Source organism: Bacillus rossius, chromosome 2 (genome assembly GCF_032445375.1).
Source record: "Bacillus rossius redtenbacheri isolate Brsri chromosome 2, Brsri_v3, whole genome shotgun sequence".
NCBI classification, from domain to species: domain Eukaryota; kingdom Metazoa; phylum Arthropoda; class Insecta; order Phasmatodea; family Bacillidae; genus Bacillus; species Bacillus rossius.
The window spans coordinates 106,116,872-106,135,332 of record NC_086331.1 but is presented as its reverse complement, the minus strand read 5'-3'; the positions used below and the strand labels follow the sequence as shown (position 1 = coordinate 106,135,332).

Genomic DNA, 18,461 nt, shown 5'->3' with positions numbered 1-18,461 from the left:
ATAATATATAAATTAATATTATATATTTCAGCCAGCTCTATTAGTAAATAAATCATAACTTATATTTTATTCATTATCATTGATATCACATGAGCCTATAAGTTGAAAGTAAAAAGTTATAAAGTTTTTTTTTAATTATCTCCATTCTTATTTTTTTGGATTTATTCCCTTCTTCCAATTGGTGGTTTATTTAGTCTTTAAACTTTTTGGAAAAGTGTTCCTAAACACTCAAAGAATATATAAACATAAATAAAACACTAATATGTGGAGGTTTGTCAAACACCTTGAAACTTGAGAAGATGATAGAGCAGAGTTCCTGATATAACTTTTGCAGAATTTGGCAAAGAACATGATTACATACCATTGTGTAATCGTTCGCTGCATCGCGCGCCGTGACATGGTCTTTTGAGACGAGCTTCCCGAAATTAATGATACTTGAGCAACCACTGCTCGGAGCAGACTGACCTTGGGCATGTTGTGAAGCCAAGCATCCTCCCAATTTAGCCAAAGCTGTGTGAACACGCTGTGACGTAGTAGCTTCAAAATAAAATCACTTGCATATCTTTATGAACAAACCCTGCAGTATTTAGTTATCGATTAATTAGTTTATGCATTAACAGAGTGTTTAATTTGATTGTTTGTTATACATAATAAGCTTATGTAGAATATATTTGATATCTGGGTTCGGGCATTAGATTCACTAATCTTGGATAAGGATTCAGGTATGGATTTGGATTCAAGAAATAATTGGATTCGCCCCATCCCTACTCAAAAAATATCTTGCCAAATTCATTACTGAAATACAGTAACAATCAATTTAATTACTGATTTACCTAATATTATTACAACTCTGCCATTATTTGAAAGTTATTCACACTATGAGGAAATAATGACTTGCAATAATTCCTGAAACATAAGAACTTCTTTATACAGTACAAGAATTCTTACCTGGGATCCAACCAAGGCTTTTGCTTGTAGCATTTCAGCAACCATAGATGCTTCTTGTTCAGCGGAAGGTATATCGCACCACCCCCACTGCTCAGTGACAGAGCATGGGAGTCGAGGATTGCCCACCACCAGTGCACACATACTGCCACTGCCTGATGTTGAAGTGGAAAATTTGTCAGCACCTAACACACATCCCAAAATACAAAATTTATATAACAAAATACATGCAATATTCTAGATCAACACACGACAGAGATAAATGAAAATTACAAAAATATGGAAAAAAAACCAGTTTCTTAGACATTGGCCTCTTGCCAAGGAAACCCAATTTCAATCCCCAGTGGACCGACACACCAGATGGGTGAACGGTCAGATCACTCGCCCATCACCTCCCACCATCACCCTCTTACAGCACACTTGCAGATCTGCAGATATGATATGTCCCACTATTTTGGCAAAAAATAAATTTTTATATTGATTTCTGAAACTATCCCAGATGCCATATTTTTCACCCAGCTTCAAACAACATGTACAGTCTTGTTTTTCCTTTAATGTTTTGTGTTAATTTTATACTCATAATTTCAAAAATCATGTCCACACAAAAATGGCATAAATTACACATACATATTTTATAGCTGAAAATAAGTTGGTCTTGATATCCTTCCCACAGTAAAAGCTTTGCTGTTCTGTAAAAATTTTGGCACAAACAATATAACTATTGTAACGTTTTTAAATAATATCTTTAGTAAAAAGAGAAAATAAAATGGAAAACATTCTAGTTAGCCTGTGTTGGATGGTTTCTTGTCAACAGATGCTGTAGGTGCATCTAAATAAATGGCCAAATAGAAATTAATGCTATTATATTATAGATCAATTGTTTGTAGACAATTTTTATTGACTCACCCAAAACTATCAAATGTAGGTGATTGAATTTGGATGTAAAATGTGTAAATGTTTTTTGTTGCAAAACTCTGTGTTTACAGTAAAAAAAGGCAGCAATTTAGTGAATTTTTTTTGGGGGTTACCGGTGAAAACGGTACATCATGTTAAACTTTTAGAATCACAAGAAGAAATTCCACAGAGATATACAGGAAAATTTGCATTAAGACATTCCCACATAATACGTTTTCCCATTTGTAATGTTTAAATTATTATTCCCTTGATCACTTCCATATATTCCTATGTTAATTTTTTAAATTTGTTTGGAAATTTGAATAATTGCACAAATAGTTTATTAATCGTATTTGACTTCAAATACAAACTCTTCGAAATAACAAAGTCAATTGGTTGCGAATATTTGACATAGACTTCCTTGTGAGATTTTCATATACCAATGTTCAGTATTAATGTTAAGTAATTTTTGTTGTATAAGTATACAGTGTAGATATTTTAATGGAACCACATAATCAAAATTATCAACAATACTTGGCCTTTAAAACATGCAACTAGTGTTCAAAGTTATATTAATATAATATATTCAAGGAAACTGACTACTGCTTCCCCATAAATTGCATACCTCTTTGTAATGGTTCTTTCAGTCACTCTATAAAGTGACTTCACTCTATTAACTTGAACCGGATATGGCAAAACTCAAATGTATAGAGTATGTAATGAGTAAGTTAGGTACTAGGATGATCCGACCAGAGGCTGGTATGAATCAACTACTGCCATGGGGAGATGGTTATGACATGATGGTGGCACCCCGCTACCTTATACAGTATGGAGGTGACATGGAAATCCTAATCTAGTCCTGGATCCTGAAGGAAATCTTCTGCGAGTTAAAAATACTGAAACCAAACAGGAATCGGATCCAGGACCCTGACTCGTCATTAGAAACTTTAGCAACTGTGCCAACAGAATGGACTGGTAGTTGCGCATGCACAAAAATCCATGCACTACACCTCTAAAGCAGTTACTTTGAATGTAAACACAAAATTAATTCCACATGTATCTCCATTATTTCAAAATGTTTTCAAAACAAATATTAAAAAAAGTACTAGCAATAAACAAAGGTGAATTAAAACACTTATGGTAACAGGGTAAGAGAAGCAGTTCTACAAAAAAATGTATTATTAAAAGTAGGGTTGTATGAATACAGAATTTTTTTAATAAAACAAAAATGAAATGACAGAAATTACTTTTTGTAAAATAAATTAAAACCAAAATTCTACACTAAAGTTCTCCTAAATAATTTTTTTTTTTTGGGAACTGTGAAAAGTAATTTCCTCTTATGCAATCAAATAAAAAATATATTAAGTAGTTTGACTTAAACACAGAATATTTACTACTTGGTAATATAATCAAATACTTGCAGAAAATAATAAACAAAATTGCAAAGTAATTAGCACTGTTATGATACAAACAGTTTTTATATAAAAATAATTAAAAATCATGAAATTTCAAAAGAATGAAATCAAAAGTAACATATTTTCACATGTGTGGTTGGCCACTTTAAAGCCAATTTTGTTGTAATTTTGAGCTGTAGGTTGTTTTATTATTAATACATCCTTTTATTTTTTACCAAACAAAGTTACTTCATATCCATGTATGTTCTACATTATAAGTCATCATATCATCAAGATTGACATATATGAGAGCCCCTTTTCATCACAAGTCTCCTTACATTTAAGTTTGTCTTATAATCAAAATCATTAAAGGTCGTATTTTATTCACTGTTGCGCTAAATTCAGTTACTTCATATTTTAGGGCATCTTGTATTTATATAAACATATAAACCCAATGAACATTCCTTAGCCACCCAAATATTACTGAACTAAAAAATTTTATTTTCATACATTCATTAGAATAATTCCTTATGAAATAGAAAATGAATGTTCTGAAAGTTTCAATACTGATAACACTACCCAGTTTCCACACAGCTTTAATTAAAAATGTAATGGTTGAAACAGTAGCTACTGGAAACACATTATAAAGTTAATTTAATATGCATCAAAGTAAACCAAAATTAAATAATATGTGTTAAGTAACGAACTTCAAGGCTGTGGTCTGGGCTGCGTTGGTAATCAACCTAGTTATGGACATTTAGTTAGAATTCCAGTGACTTCAGTCGTCTGCATTCAGCCCACGATGGGGCTTAAGTAAATTTTAGCTGCCATCTCAAGGACACCTTTATCTTTGGCTTGTACCGTCGATGCCAAGCGACTTCGGGACTTATTAATAGACATAAAATGTGAAAGTGAGTATTAAGAACATTTTGGATGGCATAAAAATTAATAAACATTCATGTTTTTGAGCTGGGAACTTTAGTTTGTGTTGTTATGATAACTGTGTGGATTTGCAAGAATCGTAAAATGGCAGACTGCATTTTTTTTTGCAGATCTAAAAAAATATAAAACTATGTAAAAGTTTTGCCAAATATGTTTCTTCAGTAAAAACTGCATAACCAAATTCATACTTAATTTTAAATTAAAAACATCAACAAACATATTTCGACAAACATTCTCATTATTTATTATTTTTGAAGTGTTCTGTGAACGTTGCAAGTCAGGTCAACTTTTAGCCAGGTCGATCTGAGTTGTAATAACACAACCAACTGTTCTAAGGAAAGCCAAAGACCACAAATTAGTTAAGAAAACATAAAATGCTGCTTCATCTCTTACATACCTGCCACCGTGGTCGCACTTGCCGTTTTTCCTGCAGCATGTACAACTCGCTGATTGGAGCGTAAGTATGTGAGTGAAGGCACCACCAACAAACTAAACCGCTCACACAGGTACTCGGAAGATTCACCAACTGTGCCATTTGCTTTCAGCACGGGAAACGGAATGAGGTAAAGTTCCCCTTCAAGGACAAGAAGTAGTTCTCTTCTGCTGCCACAGTTTTTCCCATGAGGAGCTGTACACGCAGAAAGCAAGCATTTCAACAAGGAGGTATGAACTAACATCTGCATTCCTTTAAAATAAATTATTACTGTGGTAAACTCTAAAGTAAATCTTGTAAATCACAACTAACAATAAAACCTATTTTAATTTGCTGATATCTTTATATAAGTACAATAATTGTGGTAACATCTTGACATCTTCAGGAGCAGCGCCCCTCATGGAGCCCACTGCAACTCCTTATCCCTCCATACCTCCCATATTTTCTTTTCAACATTTATGCGTGATCTATGACTAAGACCCGGAAAAATTGTGACCCAAGAATTTCCAAAACAACTATTTCACACTATTAAATAGTGGGAAATGACTTTCAATGCAAGTTTAATACATTTCCAAGTGTGTTTGACTCACAAATCACTCAGAACTTTTTTTTGTAAATGATTAAATTCACAAATTTTCATATCCATTCACGAATATCCCCCAATTTCTGGTTATCTCAAGTATCTTTTTTAAATCATGTAATCGATAAGCACGAATGCAGTTGTGAAATGATGGCAGAAGATAATTACCTTAGCACTCAGCAGCAGCGGGAGGCAAAGATGATATAATTATCTTAGGTTCATACAGTATTTAAAAAATAAAATATGTCTGTCACTTTCACCAGTTCACACACAGTTAGTTATATCTTTAAGAAAAGAATTATGGTTACCAAAACTTGTTTATAAGCAATGATACATGGAAAAAATAACCAAGTATCCTGAAGGCCTACTCCATGCTGGAACAATGCTTTTATCATACTGCAGTTCATTAGGTCATTAATTTTAAAAATTCATGAACATAATTAACATTGCAGAACTTTTTATATAAATTGTGTCCCATGAAAACATGGCCTGAATACAAAGCATCCTTCATTGCAACAATTGCCATGGATTTATGCACTCAAAAGATTATTTAAATTATCAATATATACAATGTTTTGATAGGATGCGTTTAAATATTAGTGGGTTATCATAGTTCTACAAAATTAATGGGCACAGGTTCCTTTATTAGGCATTATTTTCCCCTCTGAAATATTTTAATGATTACCATAGACGAGAAAAGTTTTAAGAAGCCTGATATATCAGCACTTACCTGCACTTGAACCTTTTGCACAAGTTGCTGGCAAAAATTCTTCAAATGGAGCTATGAGAAGGTGATAAAGTGATCCAAGACATGAAGGTCCTTGCCAGGTTTGATGAGGTAGTCGCCTTGAACGAATACTTCCAGGACGACTCGCTGAGCCACTAGCAATGCTTCCTCCTACGCTCCCAAGACTGTGAATGCAAATGAACAATTAAAATAAAAAGATAAAGAAATTACATCTTAAAATAGGATTCCAAGTTGTTAACACATACAAAAGTAGCTAAGGCTTTATTTAATAAAAGCCAAATAGTTATATATAATGTATATCCCAAGATGGATTGTGGAGGAAATACAAAGAACATGAGCTAAGCATGCATGTAATTCGAACTATTTTTGTTACTGTGAAGTACATCACATATACATTATTCTTGTGAAATATTAATTTTCCAATATTTATTTATGGACAACAGAACCCTAAACATAATTCTTAGGCAAGAAATATTTCTACCTGGGAAAGACCTAAACCAGCCAGAAATTGAACACACTATCTTTGACCCACTTAATAGGCATCCTACCATTCGACCAAATGGTTAAATTAGTTACTTCCTAACAAAAAAAAATTAAACTTTTGCTTTGATTTTAATATATATTAATTAAATGACTTTTTTTTTTCAAAATAAATAATGAGTGGGAAATATGTTACCAAAATGTAAAAGGCTTGAGAACTAAATCTATAGAATTTTTTTAAACATAAAGTCAAACCAGAATACGACATTATATGTCTTACTGAAACTTGGTTTAGTAATTGCAGAATAAATTCTCACTACTTCACGGATCAATATCTCATGTTTAGATCTGACAGAAACTCCACACTAACAATGTTGGAAAGAGGAGGTGGTTGGTGTCTTGATAGCATTTAATAAACAAAAATTTCCTTTAGCCCACAATACAAATCTAAAATCATCCTGGAATTGAAGCTTTCAGGATCAAAATTAAAATCTCAATATCTATCTAATAGTTGGTTGCATCTATATTCCCCCTCAAACAACTCAAAATACATAAGCAATGTACCTTGTAGTATTAGAAGATAACTTTTTTTCTACCCAGATGATTAGTTAATATTTGATGACTTCAATGTGCCTGGTGTTGATTGGACTAATAAACATACTTTTAATATATTGAAAAAAGTCAGGTTATTTGTTTTACTTTACCAACCCTTAAAATGGCTGCTATTTTACGAAGCAGTAACATTATATAACGTAAACAAAACTTGCACCTCAAACCATTTAACTTGCTCAAAAGTTCATTTCTCAGACACAATGTTTAATAATGGTTCAATACTGAAATCCCGCAGTCGCATAACAACTTGTGGTACAAATGGCCTAGAGACCATTTTCTTCTCAAAGTGGCAACCAATTTCCACAAAAGGCTCCACCTGGGCCTACGCTGCCGCCTATGGTCGAAATATAAATAAAGTAATGACTAAATTAATGTTCCTCACCACAGCCTGGACCACATGTGTGAAATTCGTCTCCAACTAACATTCAAATATTAAATTAAGAGTTGCCACAAGACACGTCCTGCTTCTGCAAGTGCTCGAGCAACAAATAACAATATGGTGACTGACTTTCACCAAGAAGAAGCCGCACACATGACATAACCAACAATACGCACACACAAGCTTTGAACACTCCTTGAAAATCATCCAATAAGGACACAAATTACACACACATATAATTAGGGCATTCACATTCGCTGTCTCTTTTCAACATACTGACAACTCCCATTGGAGTTTCCAATTGTAATTATAACTGTGAGAGTTGTAAACCTTTCACATTTTGGACTCAATTCAACAGAATGATGCTTAAAATGCAATCAAGAAGTACCTGAACAAACTACTGAGGCTATAATTGCTCGAGTTGTACAGGTGGTTGCGATTCACCATGCGCATGAATCCGGTATGGTCGCAATCTTGGTTCAGTCTGTCGCCAAGCTCCTCAATATGTTGAGACCACATGTCCGATGCCTCAGTGTCTGCTTCACCAACTCCACTTCGTCCCCTGCAAACACCATCAAATATTACATTTCATTAGTTTATTTATTACATTATTTGTTACAATGCACAACTGTACCTTACAAATGTCATACACAGATTGTGAAATAAAATTTGGTGAATTTTTCTTTACCTTGTAACAATTCATAAAAAATAGATCCAGAAAGACATCACAAGTTGTTAGTCCAAGACAGACAGACATACATGGGCAAGAGCACATTTGCACAATGTAAAACTTTAAGTACCTGGAACACGATGTTTGCATTTCCACTCCTAAACTGACTCTAACACTTTGTACGTAACTTTCCAACAGAGACTTTGTTCCTGCAATGAAATCTTCGTTGTTTCCTTCCTGTTCATAGTCAGCTTCCAGTTCAGTTATGGACACTTCACGGAATCTCACCACTCCTAAGGAAAACAGAACAAAATTTTATATAAAAACACAATCAGAATCATTGAAACTTACTAGGAAACACCTTTCGTATCTCTCCCTACTTAGTCACTGAATAGACATTGCATTAACATAAAATTTAAATGTTAATTACAAAGACATTTCTCTTGAATGTGATATTCTAGGTCAGGAATCATAAATATTGTTCCCCCCCCCCCCCTTTTTTTTTAGTTTGTAATACAATTTTATTGAAAAATATTCTACAAACTAAGCAAGCACACAATACATGAATATAAACATCTATAACAATTTAGTATTTATGTTTTTAAGATACAATAAGTTTGAACCATTCAGATTATGAAAAGTTATAGCTTGTTTCCTAGAAAGCCATGCAATAACTTATCATTTTCTAGGTATGACTGAAATGAAGTCATCAAATTAATCAAGTCACGTAAGTCCTTGTCAATGCATTTTGTGAAAACAGCACAACAGCACAAGGCAGCACTTATTAGATCAATTTCTTTTTTTCAAAACTACTGTTTAGCACTGCCATATAGCATTGGTGGTTGAGTACTGATATCACTATCCTCCTACAAAGGTAATCTGAGTTCAATTCTCAATAGGTTTAAATTCAGACTTTTGTTAAGTGGGAAATGTGGTGGAAGTAATCTTGAGCCTTATAAGTTTTCTCAGGGTCCATACACGTATACTCCAATTCACCCCACTAATGCATTCCATCGCTGCTGCACATCACAGTTTCACCCCTCATCCATCTCATTACGACTTCAATGTCAATGGGACATTCATTCTATTTAACTACATTGTCTGTTAATTGTTTTGTCTGCTCATGATCTCTTTTTGTGATTAAGTCATTTAGAAGTAACTTGCCAAGACAAGAATTAAGGAAAGATTTGTTGCATCAGCTTTTTTTCTTTTTTCACTGACATAGTAACTTCAATTCTACAAAGTTCGATAGATTCATTTCATCACCACGCTAACATTGGCTCAAGTCGTTGCAACGCAAAGAGGATTACGTTTCAATTTGACTAACTGAAAGCTTAGGCTAGCTGTATTTTTTTGGTTTGGTTTTTAGTCTAATTAGAGAGTTTTGTTTTGGTAAGAACTAAATAATTTTACTTTGTTTGTAATGGATTGTGTAAGAGCCTAAACATAACATATATTTGTTATTGTATTGTTATTTGTAAGATCTACATAATTTAAGAATGCACAAACATATTAAAAAAAATTAAAAAAATATAAAATTATAATTTCAAGGTATGCACCCATGTTCAAATGAGTAACATTTCACTAAACCCATTTTCACATTGCACCTTATTTAATTTAAATGACTACACCGCACCTTAATTAATTTTAATAATTTTCAACTTATTTAATTGATGAGGTCACCAATTATTATTATTTTTTTTTGCATTACACACCAAACCTCACTGTGACATTGACCACTAACCTTTCACAGTTCTAGACATGCAGATGCAGTTATTTTGAAAGACAATCAGGAAGAGGCAGTATGGGTCTGTCATAATAAAAACGGGACAGGATGTCAATAATCAACATGATTTCCCAGACACACTAGCATCTCCACGGTTCTAAACTGACACAATGACTGAGAGCTGCATTTGGCCCTATTCCACTGCTCCAGCACATGATGATGTTGGCTGTAAAATGAGGGGAGAGTGGGAGGACATCAATCCAAGATGATACACAGGAAATGTTCACACTGGATATTGACACAAGAATAAAATGTATCACTCTGCTACTATTGTGGGTATTATCGCTGGACTATGACTTTTATCATGAGCCAGCACTAACACATAATAGTTTATTAGTAAGTGTAATGAAAAATGCAAAGATTTTGCCACTTCCTTAAAATATCTGTGTATAGCAATACAATTTTATGTTTTAAATAGTAAATGTCTCTTTTGCCATGTTCATTTCAATATAAACCTGTTTAAGCCCAGTCTCACCTTGAATTTCACAATCTGCACACCACCGCTAAGTAAAGAAAAGGAAGGGTTTTACGTAGCACTGTCATGCACAGAATCTAAACCTACAAAACTGTAGTTGGTTCTGAAATACTCAATGGAAACCATTCCCAATACAGTAATACCTCGACTTACGCTACCCTGTCTTACGTAAATCCTGAGTTAGACAATTTTTTATATATTTTCATCGATTTGTTCATCTTTTGTTTTAACTTGTTATTACTCTCGATTCTTCACTCGGTCCACACTATTATTCAACTTACGACAAGTTCGTTTCATGTGGAACCATCGGGTAGCTACAAATTATTCTTTTATGTCAGTTATATTTGTATTTGTTATATCTATGGAGACTTAAAGAGACAACTTTTTCATTCAAATGAAGTATAACTTATTCTTCTGGTTCAAACAAAAAAGATAAACATTATCTTTGGAATGTAAAATTAATTAATTTATAATAATATATATAATTTATAATAATATAATTTGTTGTTTAGGATTTCATTACACATTTTCCCCCTAAATTATAGTATTCTTTAGTTTCCGGTCCCAACTAAACATAATTTGTATGTATGTATATGCAAAATTGTACCCCAACTTACATGAATTTGACTTACACGGTTATAGCTCAGTCCCACCTATCATGTAAGTTCAAGGTATTGCTGCATAACTAAAGCTGATGTGAATCTTGGGTGTATAAAAATTCCATTGCTAGTAAAAATTTTACTATAGGATAGTCATTTGTTACAAATGTGAGAGATTGTGACTCAAAATATTTGGTTTTACGCTAACTGCAAATTGTTACGAAAAAATATTTCAAATTGAGATTATAGAATTATTTTTTATTTGCTGTTCAGCTATGAGAACCACCCAGAAAAATAACTTCTAATGAGTGACTACAATGCAATTAGTCAACTAAAGATTTTAATTATGAACATTTATTTGTCTGTCTTTACAAATAGCAGACAGCAATTAGTACACATTATTAACAAAATTTGCTACAGAAGACAAAATGCAATGCTTATAAAGAGGGAGTAAGAATTTGAACCAAAATCATTGGTTGCAGGTTCACTGAGAAAAAATAAGTTGTAAATTTTGTATACGACTTAATGGTCTGAATTGCTTTTCAATGCTGGTATATGTTTTTGAAGTTGGAGCTAAATAAATGGTTTATTGCAATTAATTAATAAAGTATTTAAGATGGAGCAACAAGAGCACCAGATTTTTGTCATAATAAAATTAATTTATTAATTTTTTACAAAATTCCTTCAGTCATCTTCAAAGTACTCTCCATTAGATGCGATGCACTTGTCAAGTCTTTTTTTCCATGGTTTGAAACACCTATGGAACTCTTCAACTTCGATATCCTCCAGTGCCCTTTGCGAAGCTGTTTTTAATGCCTCCACATTATCAAAATGCTTCCCTTTTAGATTTTTCTTCATTCTCGGGAATAGGAAAAGTCGCATGGGGCTAGGTCTGGCGAATACCGAGGTTGGGGAGCAACAGACCACCTCTGAGAGACCAAATAGCAGTTCACTCGTAAGACCTTGTGTGTGTGTGTGGGCGTTGTCGTGATGAAGGAATCAATCACCTGATCGCCAAAGTACTGGGCGTTTCCTCCACACATCCTCTCGCAAACATCTTAAAACTTCCAAATAAAAGTGCTGGTTAAGAGACTGGTCAGGGGGAACAAATTCCCAGTGCACAATTCCACGAACATCAAAGAAGACAATGATCATCATCTTAACATTCTACCTAACTATTCTTGCTTTTCTTTGTCTGGCGGAGTTGGGAATCTTCCACTGGCTTGAAACTTGCTTGGTTTCTGAGTCATACCCGTAACACTAACTCTCATCACCGGTAATGATTTTGGTCAAAAAGTTTGGATCACTTTCAATATCTTTTTTCAAGTCCTGGCTCAAATCCAATAAAATGTTTTTTTATCCTACTTGAGAAGGCGAGGAACAAATTTTACTCCAACTAACTCCTGTTTCTTCTGAAATTTCGTCGATCATCATGAAATGACGATCCTCGTTGATTTTTTGGCAGATATTTTCAACGTTTTCATCGTTTTGAGATGTTGAAGAGCGCACAGAACAAGCATGGTCTTCAAAACATCTCACCAAGTTTAAAGGGCCCAAACCACTCAAAAATTGCGTGTGCATCGTAGCATCCTCCTTGAAAGCCTGTTGAAGCTTTGGTAAGCTTCCGTTGCAGATTTTTCAAGCAGGAAACAAAATTTCAAACACTCTCTTTGTTCTTTTATACCTGCCATAACAACTTCGCAGGCGGAACATGAGAACAGTAAGACAAAAACAATACTACGATCAAACGCTAACCTACAAACTGATGCCGTCTGGGAAGCTGTTTATTGAAGTTATTTACTAACCCCATCTAGCGACAGAACTCTCTACTACATCTAGGAAGGGCAGTGTGCTCTCAGTCCGGTTTTTTTTGGGTCCCCCCTTGTACATGACCAATATGGTAGGCCTCAATTCAGTGCCACTCCTGTATCAGCAAAATAATAATTATTGCAACAATTTTTTTTGCACTAGTATCAACTACGCAATATGAAAGAGATTAGACCTGACTGCCATTGAATTTTGGATGTGGCAATGGTAAATCGGTGCTTTCGAAGGTTGCACTTTCTTGATTATATCAGTAGTATATATTGGGGGCTCCGGAAACAGGCTTCCAGGCTGTGGAGCGTGTGGGCACGTCCGCCATCTTGGATTGTGACGTCACGGCGGCCATCTTGGATGACCTTGACCTTTGACCTTGACCTTTAATTTGATCCTCAAAAATCGCCAAAATCCGTCAAAATTGGGCAAAATTTGCCCAAAATTCCTCAAAATTCGCCAAAATTTCCATTTATGTGGAAATAAATTCCGCCAAAAAATCTCAAATAATTCCACAGTTCAAAAATTAGGATTTCGAAAATCCTCAAAAGTCGCTTTGCCCTAGAAAAAACGAAAACTCCTAAAAGCAGCTTAAAACTCCTAAGAGCTAGCCGCTTATAAGCCGCCGACCTTGAAAATAAGGATGTCATGGCAGCCATATTGGATGATGACGTCACCGTTGCAAATTTTGTTACGGCCGCCATCTTTAACTTTTTTATTTATTATCCGATTTTAATGAAAAAAAATTAAAAATTATAAAAAAAAATCCATTTAATAAAATTTTAATAAAAGATTTATAAAAATTATATTTTTACGACACGGAGTACGGAGTCCTCGGTTCGAACCCGGTGAGGGCAAAAAAATTAAAAATGGCGACCGATCCTTCCCCCCGTGGTGTGTGCTAGCAGACTGACTCCCACCACTTTTTTTCAAAGCATATAGATCGTCATCTAGTATGACGTCATGTCCGCCATCTTGTCTTTGATGCTGGAAGCCATCATCAATGTATCGTCGGCGAGAGTGCGCTCACGCCATGTTAGTTTAGTTCTTATCCGATAGAGTGCAGTAATCATTTATTACTGTGACACCCGCCATCTTGAAATTTGGCCGCCATCTTGAAAATCCGTAATTATTTAGCTAGAAATTCGGGAAAAGTTCCAAAATTCATTAAATAAATCACTCATTAATTTACATATTGATTCGATCGATTCACGTCCTCGGTTCGATACCCGATCGATGCAATAATGTTTAATTTTATGAAAAAATAATAATTTCAATAAACCATGTTAAACTTTCGTAAAGAGACTTTAAATCCTCTACTACCATCATCCTATCAGACGTCAAGACTACCATATTGGAAATTCGTAATTTTAATGCTAGAGATTCGGGAAAAAGTTCAAAATTCATTAAATAAATTTGTAATCAATATACTGATTGATTGGATCGACTAAGGTCCGTGGTTCGATCCCTTGTCGATACAAAACAACATTAATATTTTAAAAAAGTACCACTAAAGTGTAAGGTTTGAGAAAATTAAAAACACCGCAAGTTCTTTTAAAAAAACTTTTATTTCATACATACTACACTACTACAAGTACAAAAAAAAAAAACACTGACAAATTACTAAAGTTTTGTGGATTTCTCGATTCAAACACTCTTCTTATTGTACGTACTAAGCCTTTTACATGACTTTAAATGTCTATACGATCCGTTCATCACCACAGCCAGAGACGGACTGAAGTTCATATCACTTATATAGTCTCATTAGCCGGTACAACACATGAGTCGAAACAATAACCATGTTCATTATACGTCTCGGAGCATTTTTTATAATGACGATGTAAGCTATTGAGACGTGAAATTAGTTTATTACATTTTATACACTGAAAATGTATTCTTTGAACATTATTAGAACAACCGCTCCTTTCATGTCTGCGCGCATTTGAAGTTCTAGTAAATGATGCGTCACAATATTTGCACTGATGCGATGCACGCTCTTCATGAATTGAAGTCTGGAATGCAGATGGTGAAACTTCAGCTGATGGTGGAACAGCACATATCGAAGTCTCCTCCAGCGTTGTCAGAGGCGTTGCCAACGGGATCTGCTCCAACATCGTCGGCGCCGACGTCATGGTTCTCGTAGTCGATGGTACATCCTCCATCGAGTACGACGTTAAAGTCGGTAAAGATGCCATCGAAGTCTCAAGAACAGCCAATTACGCGACTTATACACCAGAAGAAACAAACTAGGTGATCCGTACACCGTCAACGGCAGTAACAAACTAAGCGTCCTGCTGTATAGGACTCGTTAATATACATTAACCGGTTTGAATAATACGATAGTCAAATCAAGAACAATTTACTAAAATACTAGAGTCAAAACAACATTAAAAAAATAGAAGCACCGTCAACAAAAAAGGAAGCACATTTGGAAGCACCTTCAAAAAAGGAAAAAAAAAATTGGAAGCACCATCAAAAAAAGGAAGCACACTTGGAAGCACCTTCAAAAAAGGAAAAAAAAATTGGAAGCACCGACTACGAAAAGGCAGCACATTTGGCAGCACCGACAACGAAAAGGCAGCACATTTGGAAGCACCGACAACGCAAAGGCAGCACATTTGGAAGCACCGACTACGAAAAAGCAGCACATTTGGAAGCACCGCCTTCGAAAAGGCAGCACATTTGGAAGCACCGACAACGAAAAGGCAGCACATTTGGAAGCACCGACAACGAAAAGGCAGCACATTTGGAAGCACCGACTACGAAAAGGCAGCACATTTGGAAGCACCGACAACGAAAAGGCAGCACATTTGGCAGCACCGACAACGAAAAGGCAGCACATTTGGCAGCACCGACAACGAAAAGGCAGCACATTTGGCAGCACCGACAACGAAAAGGCAGCACATTTGGAAGCACCGACAACGAAAAGGCAGCACATTTGGAAGCACCGACAACGCAAAGGCAGCACATTTGGAAGCACCGACTACGAAAAGGCAGCACATTTGGAAGCACCGCCTACGAAAAGGCAGCACATTTGGAAGCACCGACAACGAAAAGGCAGCACATTTGGAAGCACCGACAACGAAAAGGCAGCACATTTGGAAGCACCGACTACGAAAAGGCAGCACATTTGGAAGCACCGACAACGAAAAGGCAGCACATTTGGAAGCACCGACAACGAAAAGGCAGCACATTTGGAAGCTCCATCATCGAAAAGGCAGCACATTTGGAAGCACCGACAACGAAAAGGCAGCACATTTGGAAGCACCGACAACGAAAAGGCAGCACATTTGGAAGCACCAGCATCGAAAAGGCAGCACATTTGGAAGCTCCATCAACAAAAAAAAAAAAGGCAACAAGGAAGCACAAGTTACGAGATCTAAGTCTTAGAAATCAGAATACAAGAAATAAAAACATTAAATTCTTATAATTTAAATTGTTTATTTTATTGCTTTACATTATACAAATGCAAGTAAAACAAGCCATTATTGTATGTAGCCAGCATTCCTCAGTTCCTTGAGTATGAAGGATATTTCTTTGATGCACGAATAGTTTCCTGCACAAAGCGAACCATGTAGAAGTCTTAGCCGGTCAACCAATATGTTTGGATCTTTCCATGATGTGTAATCAATCTCTTCTACCACCATCTTCCTTGCACCTTTATAAATATTATGATCTCTGGTGTCTTCCGTTTTACCACCAACCTCAGGGTAACTTTCATGTTTGAGACGGTGATCATCATAAGCTTGATCAGATTTATTTAATATATCACGTCGTTTCCACCGTTTCGGTCTCAGGACACCGCCACATTCTTCGATCTTGGCAGCTTTAGGTGCTTCATCATAGTCTATGTCTTTGTCATCAGCCTCAGAGTCACTGTAACAATCACCGTAGAAGGAATCGTCTTCACCCAATTTTCCGTAATATTTCGATGTTGATGATGTTGAAGCGTCTTCATCGTCTTCATGCTTCCTTTTTAGGAGTCCATCATTTTTACAAAGTAGGAAAGATCTACTTGAATTCGGCTGGAATATATTCTCACTTTTCACGTTAAGGATTCTTACATTGTCTTCATTCTTCCGTAAATCATCAACCTCCTTCAATTTAAGTTCTTTGTCGAGATCGGAAGAGCCAAGAAAATTATTGTGGTAATGCAGATCACTCTTCCTTAGGATGGTAGATTCATCGTTGTCCTCTAGCTTGTACGCAGGCTTGGCGCTACAAGTTCTTCCATGTCTTTTTAGGCTCTCTCTCCGCGTAAACGACTTGCTACATCGAACACAACTTATCATATTGCGCAGTGGATTTTTAACACAGTCATTCTTCTCGTGTTGTCTTTTATTCTTTCTCAAGATAAAATCTTTACTGCAAAACTTACACCTATGTTCTTTCGATACAGCGTCAGATCCCAAATCAGAATTCATATTAGTTACTGAGACTAATGCCAGATACCAATTGAGTGTTTTAAATTAGATTCAATACTTAAATAGAAATTTTTTCATATTTCATCAGCGAGAATTAATATATCTCCTGCAAAAGTACTTTATGCATGTAGTTCTGCTTTTCAACAACAGATGTCGCCTCATGTTGCTTGCAGGTAAATAATATTTAGTTATTTTATGCGGGATGTGGGATGCTCACTAACGATCGCAAAAGAAGGATGGCTTCGCTAGACTCCAAGGAAAAGGAAGTTCGTCTTGCATGTTGGTGCTCCACAGATGTCTCATGGCATAATATTAATTTGACTGAGTAATGATATGTGTTAATTCCACCTTATAAAAATATTGCAAGTTTTGATTTAGTAGCAGAAATTATCGAATTAAATGTAACTCCAAATAAAATGACATGTCTCATTAGACAAAAAAAAAATCCATGCAGAGAGCGGTTTCTCAGAATAGTCAGAAACACTTGAAGAAACCACAGGAATGATTGCAAGAACACGAGAAAACCATCAAAATATTGACAAGAATATTCAGGAGCACACGGAGAAAACCACCATAATATTGACAAGAATAATCGGAAGCACACGGAGAAAACCGCCACAAGTTTTCTTTGTTATCATAAAATTACAGAAAAAAATCAAAAATAAAAAAAACACAACAAATTCAAAAACTGATTCTGGCTTGGACTAGAACTCTATCTTTGCTCAACAATGAGAAGTTCACAAGCTAGCATAATCAGTTTTTGAATTTGTTGTGTTTTTTTTATTTTTGATTTTTTTCTGTAATTTTATGATAACAAAGAAAACTTGTGGCGGTTTTCTCCGTGTGCTTCCGATTATTCTTGTCAATATTATGGTGGTTTTCTCCGTGTGCTCCTGAATATTCTTGTCAATATTTTGATGGTTTTCTCGTGTTCTTGCAATCATTCCTGTGGTTTCTTCAAGTGTTTCTGACTATTCTGAGAAACCGCTCTCTGCATGGATTTTTTTTTTGTCTAATGAGACATGTCATTTTATTTGGAGTTACATTTAATTCGATAATTTCTGCTACTAAATCAAAACTTGCAATATTTTTATAAGGTGGAATTAACACATATCATTACTCAGTCAAATTAATATTATGCCATGAGACATCTGTGGAGCACCAACATGCAAGACAAACTTCCTTTTCCTTGGAGTCTAGCGAAGCCATCCTTCTTTTGCGATCGTTAGTGAGCATCCCACATCCCGCATAAAATAACTAAATATTATTTACCTGCAAGCAACAT

The 18,461-nt window shown here is 35.2% G+C and overlaps 1 protein-coding gene across 3 annotated transcripts in view; it reads right to left on the bottom strand.

Annotated features, from left to right (window-relative positions):
- The window catches only part of LOC134529569 (tetratricopeptide repeat protein 28), a 221,506-nt gene that overhangs the window by 41,552 nt on the left and 161,493 nt on the right, over positions 1-18,461 (bottom strand). For all 3 annotated transcript variants that reach the window (XM_063363794.1, XM_063363795.1, XM_063363796.1), the window contains 5 exons: positions 8,208-8,370; positions 7,796-7,969; positions 5,919-6,100; positions 4,573-4,803; positions 949-1,130 (listed from right to left, as the gene is read on the bottom strand). In XM_063363794.1, the coding sequence (XP_063219864.1) occupies positions 949-1,130; positions 4,573-4,803; positions 5,919-6,100; positions 7,796-7,969; positions 8,208-8,370 (932 nt within the window). The remainder of the gene's footprint in view (positions 1-948; positions 1,131-4,572; positions 4,804-5,918; positions 6,101-7,795; positions 7,970-8,207; positions 8,371-18,461) is intronic.